We start from the raw sequence: 19,154 nt of genomic DNA, 5'->3' as shown, positions 1-19,154 counted from the left end.
AGTCTCCACTGTGTGTGTGTGTGTCAGTGTGTGCCCGAGGACAGTCTCCACTGTGTGTGTGTGTGTCAGTGTGTGCCTGAGGACAGTCTCCACTGTGTGTGTGTGTGTCAGTGTGTGCCTGAGGACAGTCTCCACTGTGTGTGTGTGTGTGTCAGTGTGTGCCCGAGGACAGTCTCCACTGTGTGTGTGTCAGTGTGTCAGTGTGTGCCTGAGGACAGTCTCCACTGTGTGTGTGTGTGTGTGTCAGTCTGTACCTGAGGACAGCCTCCCCAGTGTGTGTAGGGCTGCCCATGCCACATCAGGGCAGGTGCATGAGGAGAGCAGAGCCTCTGTGTGGCCCAGAGAGCTGTGTGAGGAGGGTTATGTGAGGGTAGGGGTGTCATGTGTGTGTACAGGCAGTCAGTGTGTGCCACAGGTGTGCACAGGCGGTCGGTGTGTGTGTGTGTGCCACAGGTGTGCACAGGCGGTCTTTCTGTGTGTGTGTGCTACAGGTGTGCACAGGCGGTTAGTGTGTGTGTGTGTGTGTGTGTGTGTGTGTGTGTTTCACTGTGGTGTGCACAAGCGGTCAGCGTGTTTGTGCGTGCCACAGTTGTGCACAGGCGGTCAGTGTATGTGTGTGTGTCACTATGGTGTGCACAGGAGGTCAGTGTGTGTGTGTGTCATAGTGGTGTGCACAGGTGGTCAGTGAGTGTGTGTGTGTGTGCCACAGGTGTGCACAGGCAGTCAGTCTGTGTGTGTCACACGTGTGCACAGGCTATCAGTGTGTGTGTGTGCCACAGGTGTGCACAGGTGGTCACTGTGTGTGTGTGCGCCACAGTTGTGCACAGGCGGTCAGTGTGCATGTGTCACTATGGTGTGCACAGGAGGTCAGTCTGTGTGTGTGTGCCACACGTGTGCATAGGCTGTCAGTGTGTGTGTGTGTGCCACAGGTGTGCACAGGCGGTCAGTGTGTGTGTGTGTCACAGTGGTGTGCACAGGCGGTCAGTGAGTGTGTGTTTGTGCCACAGGTGTGCACAGGCGGTCAGTCTGTGTGTGTGTCACTGTGGCGCGCACAGGCAGTCACTCTGTGTGTGTGTGTGTCACTGTGGTGTGCACAGGCAGTCTGTGTATGTGTGTGAGGATAGCTGGTCAGTGTGTGTGTGTGTTACAGGCGTGCACAAGTGGTCAGTGTGTGTGTGCCACAGGTGTGCACAGGCAGTGTGTATGTGTCACTACGGTGTGCACAGGCGGTCAGTGTGTGTGTGCCACAGGTGTGCACAGGCCGTCAGTGAGTGTGTGTGTGTGTGCCACAGGTGTGCACAGGCGGTCAGTGTGTATGTGTCACTGTGGTGTGCACAGGCGGTCAGTGTGTGTGTGCCACAGGTGTGCACAGGCGGTTGGTGTGTCTGTGAGGACAGGCCGCGTGCGTGTGCAAGGACAGGCTGTGTGTGGAGGCCGTGCCGCTCGCTCCCGTCCCGTCCCTCCCCTCGCAGGCCGGAGCGCCGCCCTCACACGCCGCGGGCGGGCGGCTCTGGCTCGTTCCCCTCCCTCTCTCCTTCCTTCCTTCCTTCCTTCCCTCCCTCCTTCCTTCCCTCCTTCCCTCCCTCCCGTCGCCCCCGCCGCCGCCGCCACCGCCGGGTCCGGGCCGCCGCCCCGCCCTCCGCCTCGCTCCCTCCCCGTCCGCCGGCGCGGCCCCTTTAATTCCCCCGCTCCCCTCCCCCGCCGCCCGCTCCAGCCTCCATTTTCCAGCGGATCCGGCACCTGGAGGCGGCGGCGGCGGGAGCGGCCCGCGCCCCGCTCCCGGCCCGGTCGCGGGCATGGCCGCCAACATGTACCGGGTCGGAGGTAAGAGCGGCCGCGGCGGCGCCGCCCGCCCCGCGCTGCTTCCCGCGCGCGGCCGGCGCTCGGGGCCCGGCGGGGCAGGCCCGGGGCGGGGGCCGGGGCGGCCCGGGAGGGGGCGGCGGGCGCGGGGCAGGGGCCTGGGGGCTGCCCAGGGGAGGGAGGCCCGCCCGCCGTGGGGTTACGCGGGGTGAGGGCTGGGGGACCCGGCGCGGGGCGAGCTGGGGCGCCGTGCCCGGGGCTGGGGGAGCCGGGGCGGGGGGCGCAGCGGGATGGCCGAGGCGAGGGGGGGCAGCCGCGTGGGGCCGCACGGAGCACGAGGGTGCGGGGAGAACCAAGCGTGCGAGGCTCGAGGCGGTGGGCGCTCGGCGGCTGGGGCAGATGCGGGACTGGGGCAGGGTGGGATGGGTGAGCGGGGCTGGAGCACAGCAGCCATGGGGCCGGGCCCCGGGATGGGCCCGGCGCGGAGCGGCTGCTCCCATGGGGGGTCATGCGAGGTTCTCGGGGTGGGGACCCAGGAGGAGTTGCTGCGATAAGGAGCACAAAGATGGGCAGAGGCTGCTGGTGGACCAGGGGGCTGCTGTGAGGCACGTCCTGCAGATCTTGGCCTCCCCTTCCACTCTTGCTGTTTTGTTGTGTGCTTTCTCATTAGTCTTCTGTTCAGGGTTGTGCTCCTGTCTGATTGTCCTTTGTTTTGGCTCACGTGAAGAGAAAGGAGAGGCAACGGGGTTTGGGACCGTGTTTTATGGAACATAAACTGAGGGTGGTCTGGCATGAATTTGTGCTCAGCCATTTTCCTTCATAAAAGCTGTTCTTTGGAGCTTCCTTCTCCCCAAGACTAGAGGCTGTACAGGAATATGTTTTTGTGGAGTTCCCTCCTTTTCAAAATGTCCTGTTTCTTGTGGAGTTCTGCAAAACCAAAGTAAAGTAAACAAGAGAAAAAATATAGCGAAGATGGCCAAGCCATCCTGTCTGGCTGCTCTCCATCAACAACTACTTTCTGTTCTTTCTGCTCTTCTGGCCTACCCTTACTTTTTGAAAAATGCAGCTGCTTTTGTCGTGTTTGTACTTTTTTTCTGGTTGCACCTGGTTTCACAGAGGTATAAGAGCTGACTCTTGGCTGTCCCAGCTTTGTGTCTTGGGTTGCCCAAGCTGATAGTGTGCCTGTAGCATTATGTTGGTTTGGGGGTGCTGAGAGTAGGATGATAGGCAAGATGAGTTGTGGAAATTCACCCTGGTGTGACTTGTAAAGGGAATAGTTTCCTGGAAATTTTTGTTCAGCATTGAATGGCCAAGTCTTGTGGGGAGTGTCATCTCTTAGCATTTTGTATGGCTAAATCTGTACTGTGGATCCCATAGAAGGTGGGAAAACACCTCTGGAGGTCTCTATATTGACCTCCTGCTAGAAAATCTCCTGGTAGATCCGAGTGCTCAGGGCTGAATCCATCCCAGGCTCTAAGAATGGTGATGCCACCCTTACTTTGGGCCCTATCCAGTGCTCGACCGTGCTTATAGAAAATATTTGTTTCCATGTGCCTAGATGGATTTTCTCTTGTTCCAGCTGGGGTCCCCCTTCCCATTATCCCTCACCCTATCCCTGTTTCTAAGCAGGGCTGGCTGATCCTTGAGGGATGCCATAGTAACCAGCAGCCCAGTGGAGGTTGCAACTGCTGGTTGTGATCCTTTAAACCTGATGTTAGTTTTCCCCCTACCTTTATCATCCAGTTTTTCAAGCATTTTTGTTTGAAGGATGCTGTGGGAGGCTTAACAGGGCCTTTGACATGAGTCAAGGTGTCCAACCACCCCCTGCTCTCCCCTCAGCCAACTTCATCCCAGATGGGGGAGTCATGTTGGTCAGGTGGGATTTGCCCTTGAAATATCCATTTCGGCTGGTCTCAGTTACCTTTTTGTCCTTCCTGCACTTGGAAATGTTGCCCAGGATTTGCTCCATAGCTTTTCTGGGCAGAGGGCAAGGCAGCTGGCTGATAGCCAGGGTTGCAGTGCTCTGTTATGGTCCATATGGATGAAATCTTGATTTGATGTATCACCAAGATCAACATATGGATGGATGCAGCTGTTTCTGTGTGAGAGCTCTGTTCAGCCTGAGCCCAGGAGTGTGTGTTATCGAATTGTTTCTGACCTCTGGTGCTCCTATCTCCCACTAATGGTTTTGTGCACTGAAGTTCTGTGTGAACTCCAGGGCAGGATTAAATCTGGGATGGGATTTGTGCACAGTCATTTCATACACTTCCCACTGGAAGACAAACACTCAGCAGATAATCTCTTATTACACTTGTGACTACCGGATGTGCTGCATGAACTCCAGACCTAACAGCTGCCAAAAGCAGCTTGCTCACTACAGATCAATACTGCTCCTGGAAGTCTCTGTTCACTCAGAAAGGATGGTCACTGCTTTAGGCCTGGGCATGAAGCACCATGAATTGTTGTTTCCAGAAGCCGGTGGTGGGTTGACACCAGATGGACATGAAGTGTGTTGTTCTCTTAGTGTGTTCTTGGGTAGAGGAGCTGAGCAGCCTGTGCTGTGGGGGCTGGAGTCTTCCCCTTTGTGTGAGAAGCAGAGTGACCGTGCTGGGGGGCTTAGGAGCTGCCCCTGGAATGGTTGTCAGGCTCTCTGGGTAAGTTGGCTGGTGGCATCCAGTTGTTCGGAGAGAGCAGCTGGCTCTGCTGGATCCTGCCAAGTTTCTCCTGGTAGGTTTCTGATGGGAAGAGAGTTGGTTTCCAATACAAATGGGACTGTCACAAGCTAGCATAGTTCAGGGGGGATGTAAAACTTTGGAAATGTGTGGGGAAGAATGCCAGAGTATCAAATTCCAAAATGAAATGGGGGATCTTAGTTGTTGGTCTGTAGGAAACTCTGGAATTGCCTGCCTCTGGTATAGCAGAAGTGAAGATTTTCTTAACAGCTGCTGTACAGCCATGAAACAAATGGCAGCACAAAGAAAGTGGACTGCTTTCACTTGGAAGGAGTCATGGTGGGCTGGTTTGCCTCTTCATGGAGAGGACTGGCAGCCTGCACGATCACAGACCGGATGGGAATGTTGGATAAACACCAGATCGGAGAAGCTTGGGACCTCTGAGCTGGAATTTGGGGCCTCTGATGAAAAAATGCATGTGGGAGAGACATGTTCATTGTTCTAGCTAGTGCCAGGCTCTGCTTTCAGGAGAGTGCTGTGTCAGCTGCCTGGAAGGGAACAGGTCATCTTGGTATCAAGAGACTTTCCAGCAGGTATTCTGTCTCCACCTTCTCCAGGAGAGTTTAACTCTGGTGTGACAAGTACTCCTTTAGTGCTGGCTGTTGACTGAGCCCCACTGCAGGTTTATGACCCTATGGCCTTCCCTTGATGCAGTGAAACAATGATTTTTTGCGTTTTCATCTTGCACTGATTTGAGCAACTTAATTTTTTCCACCTCCCTCCTCCTCACTTTTTGTTTTTTCCTGGATTATTTTTAATCTTGCATCAGCTACCCAATCTGGTTCACTGTGGGACTGTGTGAACAGCTGAATGGGCTCAGTGGGAGGGCAGTGAACAAGGGGATGGGGAAAGAACAGATAGGAAGGATGGAGGAAAAACTACTAAAGACAACTCTTTTGCTGAGATAAATGTCAGTTAATACTTTCAGATGGAGTCTTTTATGTGTTTTTGACTTTTATGGGTTACCCTCTTGTTTGGGGGCATGCTTAGCTACAAAATTAGCACTTTTTTCAGTCTGTGGTACTTTTAAGGTATGTTTAAATGGCATTGGGAGATCTGATCACAAGTCAGTTAAGCATAGAGGTACTTGCTGCATCTAATACCCTTGAAGTGAGGGAAGTGATGACCCACAGTGCCTGATGTGGGCACCCAAGGTTCACAGCAGCTTTATTCCAGTGTGCTGGAGGCTTAAGCTCCAGAATTTACTGGCTACTACTTTATAGCTGGTGGTGTGTCTGCCTGTCTGTGCTGCAGTCACACATCTTTCTTTTATCAGTGTAGTCCCCACAGTTTTTAAGAATGGCAATATGACATCATCTCCCTGCTACCACAGGGTGCTGTGGATGCGTGGCTGGGGACTGTGGTTTGACCTGCCCCCATCCCATTCCCTACTCCCCCTTGGCATCCAGCCTACAGCTCTTGGCTTCCTTAGTGCTGCCAGAGAGCTCTGAGCACAGGGATGGTGCATCAGTCCTCTTGACATCACAATAATGTCAATAATAATTGTTTGAGCTTTCCTGGTAAAGAACTGAGGGCTGTTAAGGAAGCTTGCATAGAACATGTTGCTGGAGTCCGAATCTGGAGCCAATTCAGATCATTTAACTGCAGGATCACTTGTAAACCTTCTCCTGTCCCCTTGGTTTGCTGTCAGTATTTATGTGTTTTGGGTGACAGGAGGGCTTCCTGTGCAATATCCTTGTTTTGGTTGTGCTTGCTGGGTTTTTGTTTTCTAACTTTGCAGGTAACCTGGGAATGGGTTTAGGAGAGAGGCATTAAATAACCTGGAAAAATAAAAATGAGAGTTTATTCTTGAAAATTACTAATAGGCTTCTGCAGTCATTTGCCCTAATAAATTTAGGACAGCTTCTAGCTTATCACCTTTCAGCAATAGTTAGGCAGTGGGTTTCTTCATCTTTTCCTTTCATTGTTTCTAGTTACACAAGTTTATCTCACATGTTTTGCAGTCTCCCTTTCCTTCCCTGCCCTTTCTCCTCTCCTCATATCAGACTGCTTCAGCATTGGTTAGTCTTTTATTGGGAAATGCTGCATGGGGGAGAGTGCTGTCAGCCAGCTTCGGTGTGTTGGGGGCTAGAGCTGTGACAGCTCTGGATTTGTAAAAGCTGCAAGCCATTTGCAGCTGGCACAATGGAGTGACAGGACTAAGTTTGTTTCTGCTCTGTGGGTGAGTTGAGCCTGTTCCTGGGCTGGTGGGTGGGAGGCTGTGCCAGGGCAGCATTCTGGGAGGGCTGGGCCGGGGGCCCCGCTGGAGGTCTGGGGAGTGGCTGGGCACTCCTTGGCAGTGCCTGTTTTGTTCCTTGGTGTTTTGCCTTTCAGTGATGGTGAAGAAAAGACACTTGATTAAAAAGTGTGGAAAAAGGACTTTTAAAACTTGTTTTGTTTAACTAGTTGGATTTGGTGAATGTCAAAATGTTCCTTTCACTTGCATCCAGTTTTTTTCAAGCAACTTTTCCTGTTTAATCGTCCTGATTTCTGTAAGGACATGGAGTGCCTAGTCTCCCCAGTAGGATGAGCAGAGAATGAGATGCTTGCTGTTACTGTTTTTACTTTGATTTATAAACCACTCCTGAGCAGTTTGGGGTTGCTTGAAAACAAAGGTATGAACTGTTGGAGACTGGCTTCTGGTAGTTCTGGGCATCTGGTGGCAAAAAGTAACCTGTGAAATCCGTGTTACTTCTGCACCAAGTAAGGTGTTTTTTACACACTATCTTGTTGCTTTCCAAGCACATTTTTTTTTCTAATCCCCAAGCAGGTAAGGGAGCAAGCCCTGCAGCTGCTTTGCCTTAGTTTCCCATGAGGTTTGGGTAACGGGAGCTGTTGGGAGAGGTGCTCCTGTAAGATACTATGGTTCTGGGTCTTTGGAGCTTGCCACCATAAATCCAGTATACAAAGAGGCCCTGCTTCAGAGTGTCCTTGAAGGTCTGGAATGTCCCCTCTTTATTTGTAAAATCAAATCTGGAAGGTTCTGCAAAGTACTGGTCAAGCTTTTGGGCTGTAGCCCAGCCTCAAAGAAGCTATTCACATGTTCTTCTCTTCCAGCTCTTTGGCTGGACCACCTTTAGGAAGGAGAAGCATTTGTGAAATTTTTACTTGGCATTGATCAGTGAAGCAAAGCAAAGAAGTTAGTTGGTGGCTTTAAAGTGAGTTTGCAAGTGGAGGAAAGACTTGGGCTTCTCCAGTCCTTTACACGTGTGTTGCTTGCGAGCTGTTGAGTCTTCATGGTGCCTGGGCTTCTGTGGCTCTGGTTCTGTGCATTGCCAGATCATGTGTCAGATGTGGCCCATGGTAACATTTCTGTTCAATTGCACACAATGTGCTCTGATTAATTTGGGGACTTTACGCTTTCATGCAAGATGTAGGAGGACAGATGACACTTGACCAAGCATAAAGTTAGTGTGGTGTGAACAGATGATTCCTGATTTAGCACAGGGCTTGTCCTTACAGAGTTAAGTTGTCAACATCTGAGCAAATTTGAACCAGCCAAGTGAGACAGTTTCTTGAGTGGATGTTTCTTTTGGTAGGGTGTCCATTGAAGCAGTTGTAGCTGTTCTCTCCTTCCTTTGCCAGGCTGTGCGGTGGAGCTGGGCAGGGGTTGGTTTGGTTGGAGACAGTTTTTTGACCCATGTGAGTGCCTAACTGTGTTTACCATGTGCAGGCCTCCTGCCATCCAGGGAGAGGCTGTCACAATTTGAGGGGGTGGTATGAGAGGGTGGAGGATGAATCAGCTTCACTGGCACTCTTGTTTGAAGAAACATCTGCAGAAACGCTGGCAGGAGTTTACACTTTGTCCGTGTTTTGCATTGTGAAGCCGTGATGTTTCTGATCTGGCACTGAAAGCCCTACCTTTGGACTTAATATATTGTCATACCATGGCCTAAGCAGTTACTTCACGTTGACAAACTGAAGTTCAGTGTTGCCTTTAAAGAAGCAAGCAAACCGAACAAGAAACACAACTTTTTTTAGTTTGTTTTTTTCTCGAGGTGATGCTAAACTTGGTGTCTTGAGTACTACAGAAGTTCTTGTTTTGCAACTCTCCAGATTCTTGCAGGGAACACAATGCTAGTTTCTTGTCATCTTCTTTGCTGCCTAAATATCTTTTGGAAAAGAATGCTTTTCTTATCTGTCCTTAGCAATGACAATTACAACGGAACAGGCTGTTTTCTTGGCTGCTACAGATGGTGATTTTTGTTAGGGTGTAGCTTGAGGATACTCCTCTTCCATTCCCCCTACCCCCTCCAAATACTCCCCCATGATTTAAGGAACTCTCACTAGTTTCTCTGTCTGCTCAAGTGACTCTTCTGTAAATTAGACCATCCTGGCCCTTCCTTACAACATGCCTTTGGGGAAAGGTTTTTCTTTTTTTAAGCCTGAACTATTTCCATGGTATTGACGCAGAAAGAATGGCACTGGATGCAGCTGAAATTACATAGGCTCACAACTTTGCTGCTGCAGAAAATGTTTGTATGGCTACATTCTTGGGAACTGAAGTGGCAGAAGAGGCTTTGTGTCCAGAGGCCTTCAAATTGTGCTTCCATGTCTCCTGTAAAGCACAGAATAAAAGAAGTTGTTCTCTAGGAATGTTTAGCATAGGTTTGTCCTGGAGGAAGCTGGAGGGAGTTGACTCAGTGAACCTGAAGTGTCAGTGCCACATGCAAATGTGCCTTCGTTATAGCTGGAATATTGGCAGTGGATTAATTGAAATTGGTTTTCTTGAACTGCCATATAATTGATTTCTAACAGTAAAATTGCTTCTTTGTCCTCAGGGTAGTGCTTTGGAGGCTTAATTTTATTTCTAGGATTCTTGCAGTTTCTTTTCTAGTCTTTTTGTACAGACTTTTTGTCTCCTTTGGGGTGGCATCCCTAGTAGCAGTTACTCTAGTATGGCACAGTTCTTACCTATGACTGACCCATGAAGTACAGCTGGCACCCATAATCTCTTTGTCAAAAGCACCAGCACACTCCTGTCCTTTGGTTTTTTTCCATAGATGTCTGTAAGTGAAAACAGCCAACAGTGCTGTGAGGAACAGAAATAAGGATATTGACAATCCAGAAGTTGTGGGTTTTCTTCCATGAGGTGGTTCTTCCCTTTCTTCTGTTCCCCTTACTTGGGAATTATACACTTTTACTGGGAAAGGTACCACCTGTATGAGCTTTGGGCCTCATGCAGAGCTGAGATCTTCTGTCCCTAGGTGGTTGCTGTGAGGCAGAATACCTGCCTCCTTCCCTGGCAGAGAGGGGAAATATTTGGGAGCACACCTGGCCATTGTGAATCAGGTTAGGAGTTAATTGAGCCCAGGACCTGCCTTGAGCAGCACTGACAATAGGGGAGTTGAGAGGTGCATCAGAAAGCAAGGGCTTCTGATAATTCCTCCAAACACTGTGGAATCTCCAGTGATTTGCTTTAAAACCCAGTCTATTAATTGTTTCTGAAACAGGAGCCATTTAATATCTCTGTCTTACCTTTCTCACTTGTAGTTTTTGTGTCTATGTCTTTTATATAGGGAACAATGATCAGAACTTAATTATCTTTGAGACTTCTGTCCATTTGTGAAATGTCTGAACAAAGGGTTCAGGAGTTAATAGGGAAGAACTAATGCATGAATAATGGAGTTGCATAAACCTTGTTTCACTAAGAATCAGGCAAAAAAATGATACTAGATGGCTGGACAGGAATTTTTCTTACCCCCTCCGTTGACATGATAAAAAACAAAGAGCAGAAGACATCTGGAAAATTCCAAATATCATAATGTTTTAGAGTTTAAAATGGATCAAGCAATCAATAGTTTGTCCAAGCAAGTTGCGTGTCATTAACTTTGGTTTATTTTTCTTCTGACTTCAAAAATATAGGTTATGTCTTACCTTGAACAGATTTCTGTATGGAAGGTACTTTAGGTTTTGTTTATAGCTATTACAGGTCCTTCAGAGTTTGGTGTTTTGGTGAAGGTTTTTTGTTGTTGCAATAACTCTTGCTATAAGACCTGGCATGATAAACAACTGTATCAACTTTTTTTATAGGCCTGTGCATAATCTGTTGTCCTGTTACATGGATCTTGCCATGAATTGCTTTTCCTTTGACTTATGTTTTGGGTAATATTGAACCTGGCCTTTTGGAGGCCTGTCAGAAAAAGTGATCCATAGGTTACATTTCAGAACAGCCAAGTAACATTGGCTGTCCCTTTCTCATTCTGCACATTTGGAAGAAAATATAACATGAACATTTTGTTTACCTTGTGCATGTGTAGATAATCCTTGCTCAAGAAACAGAGCAAAGCTGGCTTGATTTAACTGGGGTACTTCAACTTACCCTTGCTAAATTTAGTGATGGTTTGCTGTGAACTGTGTGGAGGGGGAATGTTTGCTTTTGCCATGCTCCTGGCTAGCTGGCTACAGGTATTTACACATCTCTTTTAAGGAGTTGGGTGGTAGTGCTGGTGTTTCCCATAGCATGTGCTGCCTCATCCTCAGCTTGATGCATCCAGTGCATACAGTAGCCCCAGATACTGCTGTCCTGTAAATACAAATTGAGCCCGTGCTGACAGTATATCTTTAATAGCTTTGTTGATCTGTGAAAGACATTAATTTGTAAATACCTGGTTTGTGTGTAGTGCCAGATGTATTAGACCCCATAGTTCCTTTTGCAATAGAAAGAACTGTTTCAGTTTTTCCTTTCTGCTAATGAAAATACTGTGCTGGTGAGGCTTTCTCTATTGAAACTCTGCTCTGTAACTAAACATTTCATTGGGTGACTGCTGCTGGGGGTGTTGCTGCTTTTTGAAGAGCCAGAAGCAGTAGGACTTGGGCTCTGCCAGGTGAGATTGCAGGACTTGTAGGGTTGCCTCTCCAACCTCCTCTTTCATACCAAGAGGGACTGTATTATCCAGAATGTAAAATGATTGACAGTTTAGGGACAAAGCTGGTGAATAATTTGAACACTGGAACTTAATGAAGGAAACTGGCCCAAAGCTGGAGAGCCCAGAGTATGAGGAGCCACATATTTCCTGTAAAAGAAGTCATAAAATAAGCAGGTCATCAGAAGTTTATGCACTCTCTTGATGCTCATCTCTAATTCAGGGCAGCAGCTTTGTGGGTTGGGGAGGGGAAATAGTTACAACTGTGAAGTTGCTTCTTTATCTCGTGTCTGGAATTGCAGATTGTACCCAGCAGTGGCAGTGAGTGTGGGAAGAGGAGGGCTCCAGCCTCCCTGATACCCTGGGCACATCTCTAGGCTGGTGCAGTACTCACTGTGTAAGACTTCTGGGGGGTGAGGTAGGGAATACTCAGCCAGGTCAGTCCTCAGAAAGCACTTGTAGCTTGAAAGGCAAGTGTGCCTTGGGAAGGATAAAAATACTTTTGGGCATTTTTGCAACTTGATCACCTAAAAGCCCATAAGGTTATTAGGTAGCTCAGACATGTCTAATCTTATAAATATATGACCTCTAGACAGAGTGTGTTATTTGCTGTACCCATTCCTGATTTTCTTTTCCATGGACTGATGTAAACATAAGCAACAGCTGAACATGTAGACAGAGGAAGAAACTCTCTTGCAATAATGTCTTAGAAGCATATGAGAGCAAAAAGAAATTCTGTTATGTTAATTGTGAATAGAGAACTGTTATCTTACTGCCTTCATGGAAAATTTTCATCTTCTGTGCTCTGTAGGCTGTCATTCTAGTTTTAGCTGCTGCGCTTGTGTCTGTGTGTTCTAGCAGTTCAGTCATTACCTGTGTAACACAGCATTGCTTTCTGGCAAGTTATGTTGTGCATATTCAGAAAAAGTATAATGGGATATAAAGCCCTTTTTTGCATAGATTTCTGTATGTGGGTGCTTCTGCTCTATAACAGCACAGGCAAGGCGAAGAGCTACATTTAGAGTTTGTCAGAGGGTGATGATCTGTGTGATGGTCCTTACTGCCTTTTGGTATTTCCACACTCCTCAGTGATTGTTGTAGCCTGATCACAGATAACTGTAGCATGCATGAATGATGCCATTAATTATGGCCGTGGTATGGATGCACGGCTGATTAATTTGGGGATGGTGAGCTGAAGCCAACAGCTGTTGTGAAGGTATGGGGTTGAAACTGTCTTCAGGCTGGGTGGTGAGGGATTGCCTTCATGTCCTTTTTATGGTGGTTAGGTGGCATGTCATGCTTGTGGGATGCAGAACAGTTTTAGACTAGTCCTTTTCTTCAATTTTGTAAGTAGGAAAGCCAATAAATCAGCAAGGCTAGTCGTTGTGTTTGAAGGGCCTGACTTGTTTTGTTTGCTATCAGGCTCTACCTTTCTGTCCCTAGACCTTATATTTAGTTTTAGTGAACTCTTCCATCCTGTTCTTAGTAGGAGTTGAGATGTGTATCTCCCTGTTGTCTCCTTATTGTTATTGTTATCTCCTTATAATTTTGTCTCCTTCCCCATCCCCCTTTCAGCCCAGGGTAAGGACCCCTGGCAGCTATGCACATACACGATATCTCCCATTGACAGCTGGATTGTTGGGAGTCTGTGGAAGGTTTCTCTTTATTGTGTGTGTTTGCGTGTGCATAGGCATCTGCAACTGTAGGCACTGCCCTGAAAGCAAACTGGGAATCATATTAGTTGGGTAGGCAGTATGAGAATGGGGGCACTTCCATGGCATGGGGGGAAGCTGGAGGTGAAGTGGAAGAGCTACTCAAGGAGAAAGGCAGTGTTTTGGAGTGTAGTGGTGTGCTTCCTTTAAACCTCCTGTGCAGGAAACCAGTCTTCTTGGGCTTGGATGCTTGTGGAGTTTCAGAACTGTTCTCACCAGCCCAAGCATCAGTTTGGAGAGTGGTTTGTTGAACTTAAAATTTCCATGTTGTACCTGTGGAAAAGGAATTCAGACCATTCTCTGTGCAAGATAGCATTTTAATTTTAGTTCTGCTACTTCAAATCTTTATGAAAAATGCAGACACTTTCCTCTGATACATATTATTTTGCGTTAGGTGGTTTGCAGTGTGCTCTGCATTACTTGCAGAGAGGAAGAACCCCTTTTCCAGGTAATTTGAGCAATGGGAAATAGGTCTCCATTAGTTGCATGGATACTGGTGAAATGCTTAGCATAGTTGTGGAATTAGTCTAAAACATGGATGAGATGATGAGATATACTGGACTGTGGATTTGGCATGGTGAAGTCATCAGCAGTGGCCCAGGAATGCAGCTGTGCACTGTCATGTGTCAGCTCTTGGAGCATCCTGAGGGCCAGGTTTGGTTCTGCCTTTGTGCCAGCAGCGTGCAGAACGTGGTGGTTCCTTCCTGTGAGCTTGGGTTGCAGTTGTTGCTCACACACTGTGGGTCTGGGGATGCTCCTGCTGCTGACCAAGACAGTGAAGGGGGGTTTATTATTCAGTACTGTTGGATACCACTGTCAGCTGTTCTTTGGTAAACCATTCATCTGTGATAAGCTTTCTTTAAATCCATGCCAGATTTTACAATCAATAAACTGTAGTTACGTAAAAAATGAAGTTAATGTTCACTTGAGGTATAAAATGTGTCTCTGAAAATATATGTGTGTACGTGCACACCAAAAAGCTGATTAAAAATTATGTCAACTAGGAGCATTTGTAACAGCCACCTGAAACCCATGGGATTAAAGTCAAGGTTATATTTTCAAGACATAAATTGACATTTTTAGTTTTAATTTATAATTTTCAGGCACGGTGCTTACAAAAGTAATATTTTTTGCATCTGCCTCAGTCAAAGTACCTGAAGTGGGAAGTAGCTGGTTGTCTTAAGAATTATTGGAGGGTTGGAGGGAAAGAGCTCATGCTTTCTTCACTTGTTGAAGCCTTCCAGTGAGAAGTGGCCAGTGAGCTTGGAGAGGCACCTTGAGGCTTCAACATCCTCTGCTGCAGTGCCCTTGTAGGTTGTGGGTGGTTCAGCTGTAGGAGAAATAATTTCTCTTTACTCTCCTGATCAGTAAATTGCTTAATGCCTACCATTTTTATTTCAGTCAGCAGTTGTTATTGTTGAAGCTGCCAAATATCTGTTTGGTTTTGTAACTTCTGGTACAGTTGGTCATAGTAATGTTGAGCCTGTTGTTTCCTGTTTGATGTGCTGCACAGAACCAGTGTTTAGGAATTGAAATTTAGGATCTACTTACTTGGTTGTTTTAACCATTTCTGATACCAGCCCACAAAGTTTTCTACAAGCCAGATGTCCAAATTCTGTTCCTCACTTGAGACCTTCCACCAGTTTAAAGGCTGCAGGGATGTGATATTTAAAAGGAACTGACTCTTGCAGCTGGGAGTAAAGTTTTGGTGTGTGTTAAGATGGCTGATGAGAGGCCTGGAGCACAGAATGCTCAAAAATATCAAAAATTGAGTGTGCTATTTCAGTGCTTCTTAGCCCTGGTTACACTCTGTGGCTCGGTAACCCAAGAGTCGTGCTGAGCATAACCATTGAAACTCTTCACTTGTCACTCCCACCAAGACCAGGCTGGCACTTCACTATCAAGGTGACTTGACAACAACACACTTTTTGGCAAGACAAGAGCTTGGAAAATAGGTTTGTTAAGAATTGTTGCTCTTGGGATTGTAACCCCTGGGATTCCTGGTTAGTGAATCGCTCCTAAGGCAGCCAGCCCCGCTGAAGGGGCAGGAGGGCACTTGGGATTTTTGCTCTTTTTTGCAAGAGCAGCTTCCTTGGGGTCCTTTGCCTGGTGGTCAGTGCTGTGCTCTGGTGTCCATGCAGCAAGTAGGTGGGTCTGTAAATCCAGGGAGACCTATGGATAACGGGCTGTGAGCAGCAGTCTGAAAAAAGGTGTGTCTGCAGCTCGAGTGGTGTTACACGGGGCAGGTGGAAGGGCTCTGATGGATAAATGCCCTGAGGTCTCTCTGGTCAGCCCAGAGATAAAAAGGTCCCCTTAACTCTTCTGGTGCAGTTTTTCCAGGAGCAGAGACCTTTGGGGGATGTCTTCCTCCCTCTGGGCTGGGGAGGAGGGGGCAGTATCTGTGCTTTGCACAGCCCTTTTACAAGGATTTCAGGGGGATTGAGAGTAACCCTCAGGATATGTCCCTGTTTGAACACTGCTGAACACCAGCTCATCCTGGAGCATCATGCTAATGCAGGCATTGCAAAAGATCACCTGAGGTGTGCCCGGGGGCTACGGGTGTTTTCCTCCAAACACAAATGAGCTGGGAAGTCTGGAGGGAAATCGTCTTAGATAGTCCTGGAAGGAATTGTCAGATCTGTGTGCAAGGTCAGCACCTTGTCAGCGGGAGGTGGATTCAGTCCCTCTTTGTCTCGGTTCAGGCTTAGGGCTTCTGGGAGAGACAGGCCAGTTCATTCAGAACTCATGAGCATCTGTTTTCCTAGAGAGTGCTGAAGCTTGGAGTTCCCTAATACCAAATAATTTATATGGCACTCATGCATGTTTCTGTGGTGTTTTGTTTTTTGGTGGGGTTTTTTGTTTTTGTGGGGGTTTTTTTGTGGGTGGGGTTTTTTTTTGTTTGTTTGGTTTGTTTTTTTTTAAGGCACTACCTTTGGTAAGAACTTGGTTTTTTTCCTATAACTTTAGATGTTTAACCCACTCAAAATACAGATATTGCTGATAAGTCTGGGCAGCGATATGGAAATTTGTTGAGGGCATTCTAGGATCACATAAGTGTAAAAGATGAGAGAGAGAAACTATCTGTGTTCTAAGTAAATGAGCCATGCTTGTAAACTGGAGGGGAAGAGAGAGATCACATATTGCTGGTGAAAAGTGGCTGGATTTTGATAAGAACAGGAAGCAAGTAAAGACAACAGTGTGGTCTAAGTGGAAATAATCTGATCAGAGAGAGGAGGAAGATCACATGCTTTGCTCTCCAGGCTTATAAAGGTTTTGATTTGATTTTTAGCAGTTCATATTTTAAAAAGTCTTTTTTTCTTTTTGTCAGATTATGTCTACTTCGAAAATTCTTCAAGTAACCCCTATTTGATACGAAGAATAGAAGAGCTCAATAAGGTAAACATTTTTTTCCATCAAGTCTTTGAAGTTAATTGAATTTATGATCTGCTTGAATTGATTAAAATCAAAACAATTCTTTAGCAGTTCTGTGGTAATTAGAAGCTTAAAAATACATTTGTTCTCTGATAATTTTCTGGAATGCTTTAAGACCTTTTGTTCTCCTTTGGTATGAAAGAACTGAGTATCAGTGGCATGTCATTCTCAAGGTGATGATGCCCACCTTTAGGGCAGGTTTCTGCAGTTCTTCACTTCCATGCCAGGATCACTGGATATGAAGAACATACAAGAGTTTGCCTATGGAGAGCTTTAATTTGGTTTTTTCCTGTGGGAGACTCTTGCTCAGGAGAAAGGTTTGCATCTGTGATCTGCTTGCTCAGACTTTGTCTTTGCTGATTGTCCTTCTGGGCCAGTGAACTTCATCTGCCAAATTCCCTTTCCATGGATTGATCAGGGAAGCACGATGGTTTCTGTGTGGGAAGGCAGCTGAAGTTTGACTTGGCTGAGAGGGGAAGAGGGTTCTCAAGCCAGTGGCTGTATCCTAAATACACCATATGTTCAGGTTTAACACCAACTGTAGGGCAGCCCTTACAGAAGGAATGTCACATTGCTGGTTTGGATTTGCAAATTTGGTTGGTATTTGCAATGCCTGATACCTGACTGGTATCAGGTATTCTTCTTCAGCCACCAGTCATGGGAAAGCATGTAATTCTCAAACAGTTATTTGGAAGAGAAAATGTATCAATTTCATAACCAATAAAAATCTGAGTGCTAGGACATCCTTGGTCACCCCATGGAGGTCTTTTACTGAAAAATAAGTCTCATTTGCCTTAAAGAAACATGAGTGAATTCTTAAAATGTTCCCAGTGGATCCCTATCCAAGAGGTATCACTGTCTGTATTCCAGTGCATTACAGGGTGCAGGTTTGTTATCACTTTCCTGGAAAGTGCTTTCCCCTCTTGCTCTTCAGTTTCATTCTTCCCCTCACCTTTAAAAAAAGATGAACTTTCAACCTGGATCCCCCATCTTGGTGCAACTCTTGCTTGAGCTGTGATTTCTCTGACATACACTTTAAAAATGGATGTTTCAGGTTGAAATGAATCCTAGCTTGTTTATTTTTAACTGAGTGTAAATGAAATTTTGGCAATTAAATAAACCAGATCAATTTACATGAAAGCTGTCTGTGTTTGAACAAGATGGTTCTTGCCTTTATATTTTAGTTTCTCAAAATTTAAAAGTTCTGAATTATATTTACCAGAAGAAGGTAGAAATTGTGAGAAATTAATGAAAACTTCTGGTCTTTAAGGGAAATATCCTTGCACGTATGTGATGTCTCTGTTTTGTTGGTTTTTTTTTTTTTTTTTCTGTTAGGAAAACTGGTATTAGAAAAGTTGAAATTTTTCGTTCATTCCCATCTTAGGAATGAGCATGTGCATAAATTTTTGTTTCCTTGTGGACACATTGCTGGTTTACTACCCTTTTTTGGAGACTTCCCTAGCAGGGAATTTGTATCTTCTGCTTTGGGAACTGTGCCTTCATTATGGTTTTCAAAGAGTCTTCAGTTGTAGGATTCAACTCTTGAGTTACTTTTGCATGATTTGATTTTAGAGATAGTAAATTGGCTGAGGCTGTTACAAACCAGTAGGTTTATTTCCCCTAGAGTTTGTAAAAAGCCATTTGCACTGTTTGACAGGTGCCATCTTACATTTGATCACCTATCTCATTTTAAGAGTTTTAAGTAAATAATCTTTCAAAAATTCTGACTTTATTTCAGTGACAGCATACAAAAAGAGTTTATTGTCTGGTGCAGCTTCTTTGGTTCTCCTTCTGTAATGACTTTTTGGTGTGTTGGTCATTATTTAGCTCACCAGTGCTGTCAGAGAATCTCATGTCATTTCTTTTGCAAAAGTAACAATGGCTGCGTTCTTTCTTGCCTTTCTACTGCCCTGTAGAGTTTGGAGAACAGCCTAGATCTGAATTCTGTTATTTTTCACAGGTTTTTTTATTAGGTTTTTAAAGATTCATTTGAGTGCTATTTAATATAGGCATCACCTCAAAAGTAGCAAAGTGACTTGTTAATAGGTTGCAATGGCAGGTAAGCGTGGTTTTCTCTGCTTGAAACATCTGTAACTTAAAAAGTGGTGATTCCTCAGGAACCATTACCAGGGCAGAGCCAAACTGCCTGGAATTGCCCTACCCTGGACTGGATCATGCAGGAGTTTGTGTGTGAGGTAATGTGTGCAGCTGGAGGTGCTAAAAGCAGACTCTGTGTAGCTCTTGTGCAAAATTCCCGATAATTTATCAAGTTCCTGGTCAGGGATCAGTTTTTTCTTGTGTTCCCTGTTTCAGACTGCCAATGGAAACGTGGAAGCAAAGGTGGTGTGTTTCTACAGGAGGAGAGACATCTCCAGCACGCTCATTGTACTGGCAGACAAACATGCAAGTAAGCTACTTTGTGTTCAAATGACATTGCTTCTGCACAGAATTGTCCGACTTGATATTTCAAGTACCAGTATCTTAAATGTATTTTTTTCTGTAGTCATCTTTAGCAATTTGCATTACTTGTTTGGCTGACTTTTCTGTCTTTCTACCTGACTCTCTTTTTTATTTGTTTTGTTTTGTTTTCCCCTTTCCTTAAACCTTTTAAT

General features: G+C 46.1%; 1 protein-coding gene across 4 annotated transcripts in view; it reads left to right on the top strand.

Moving 5' to 3' along the window:
- The first annotated feature begins 1,508 nt into the window (after nucleotides 1–1,508).
- Nucleotides 1,509–19,154, top strand: part of MTA1 (metastasis associated 1) — a 75,204-nt gene continuing 57,558 nt past the window's right edge. For 2 of the 4 annotated variants that reach the window (XM_071435706.1, XM_071435705.1), the window contains exons 1-3: nucleotides 1,516–1,824; nucleotides 16,439–16,506; nucleotides 18,856–18,949. In XM_071435706.1, the coding sequence (XP_071291807.1) occupies nucleotides 1,797–1,824; nucleotides 16,439–16,506; nucleotides 18,856–18,949 (190 nt within the window). In that variant the 5' untranslated portion in view covers nucleotides 1,516–1,796. Of the gene's footprint in view, nucleotides 1,825–16,438; nucleotides 16,507–18,855; nucleotides 18,950–19,154 lie in introns of all 4 variants that reach the window. The other 2 variants (XM_071435708.1, XM_071435707.1) reach the window with 2 other exon arrangements.

This window comes from Agelaius tricolor, unplaced genomic scaffold, assembly GCF_023055355.1.
Source record: "Agelaius tricolor isolate 1412-34295 unplaced genomic scaffold, bAgeTri1.0.p SCAF_11, whole genome shotgun sequence".
NCBI classification, from domain to species: domain Eukaryota; kingdom Metazoa; phylum Chordata; class Aves; order Passeriformes; family Icteridae; genus Agelaius; species Agelaius tricolor.
This window is presented reverse-complemented; position numbering and strand designations above follow the sequence as displayed.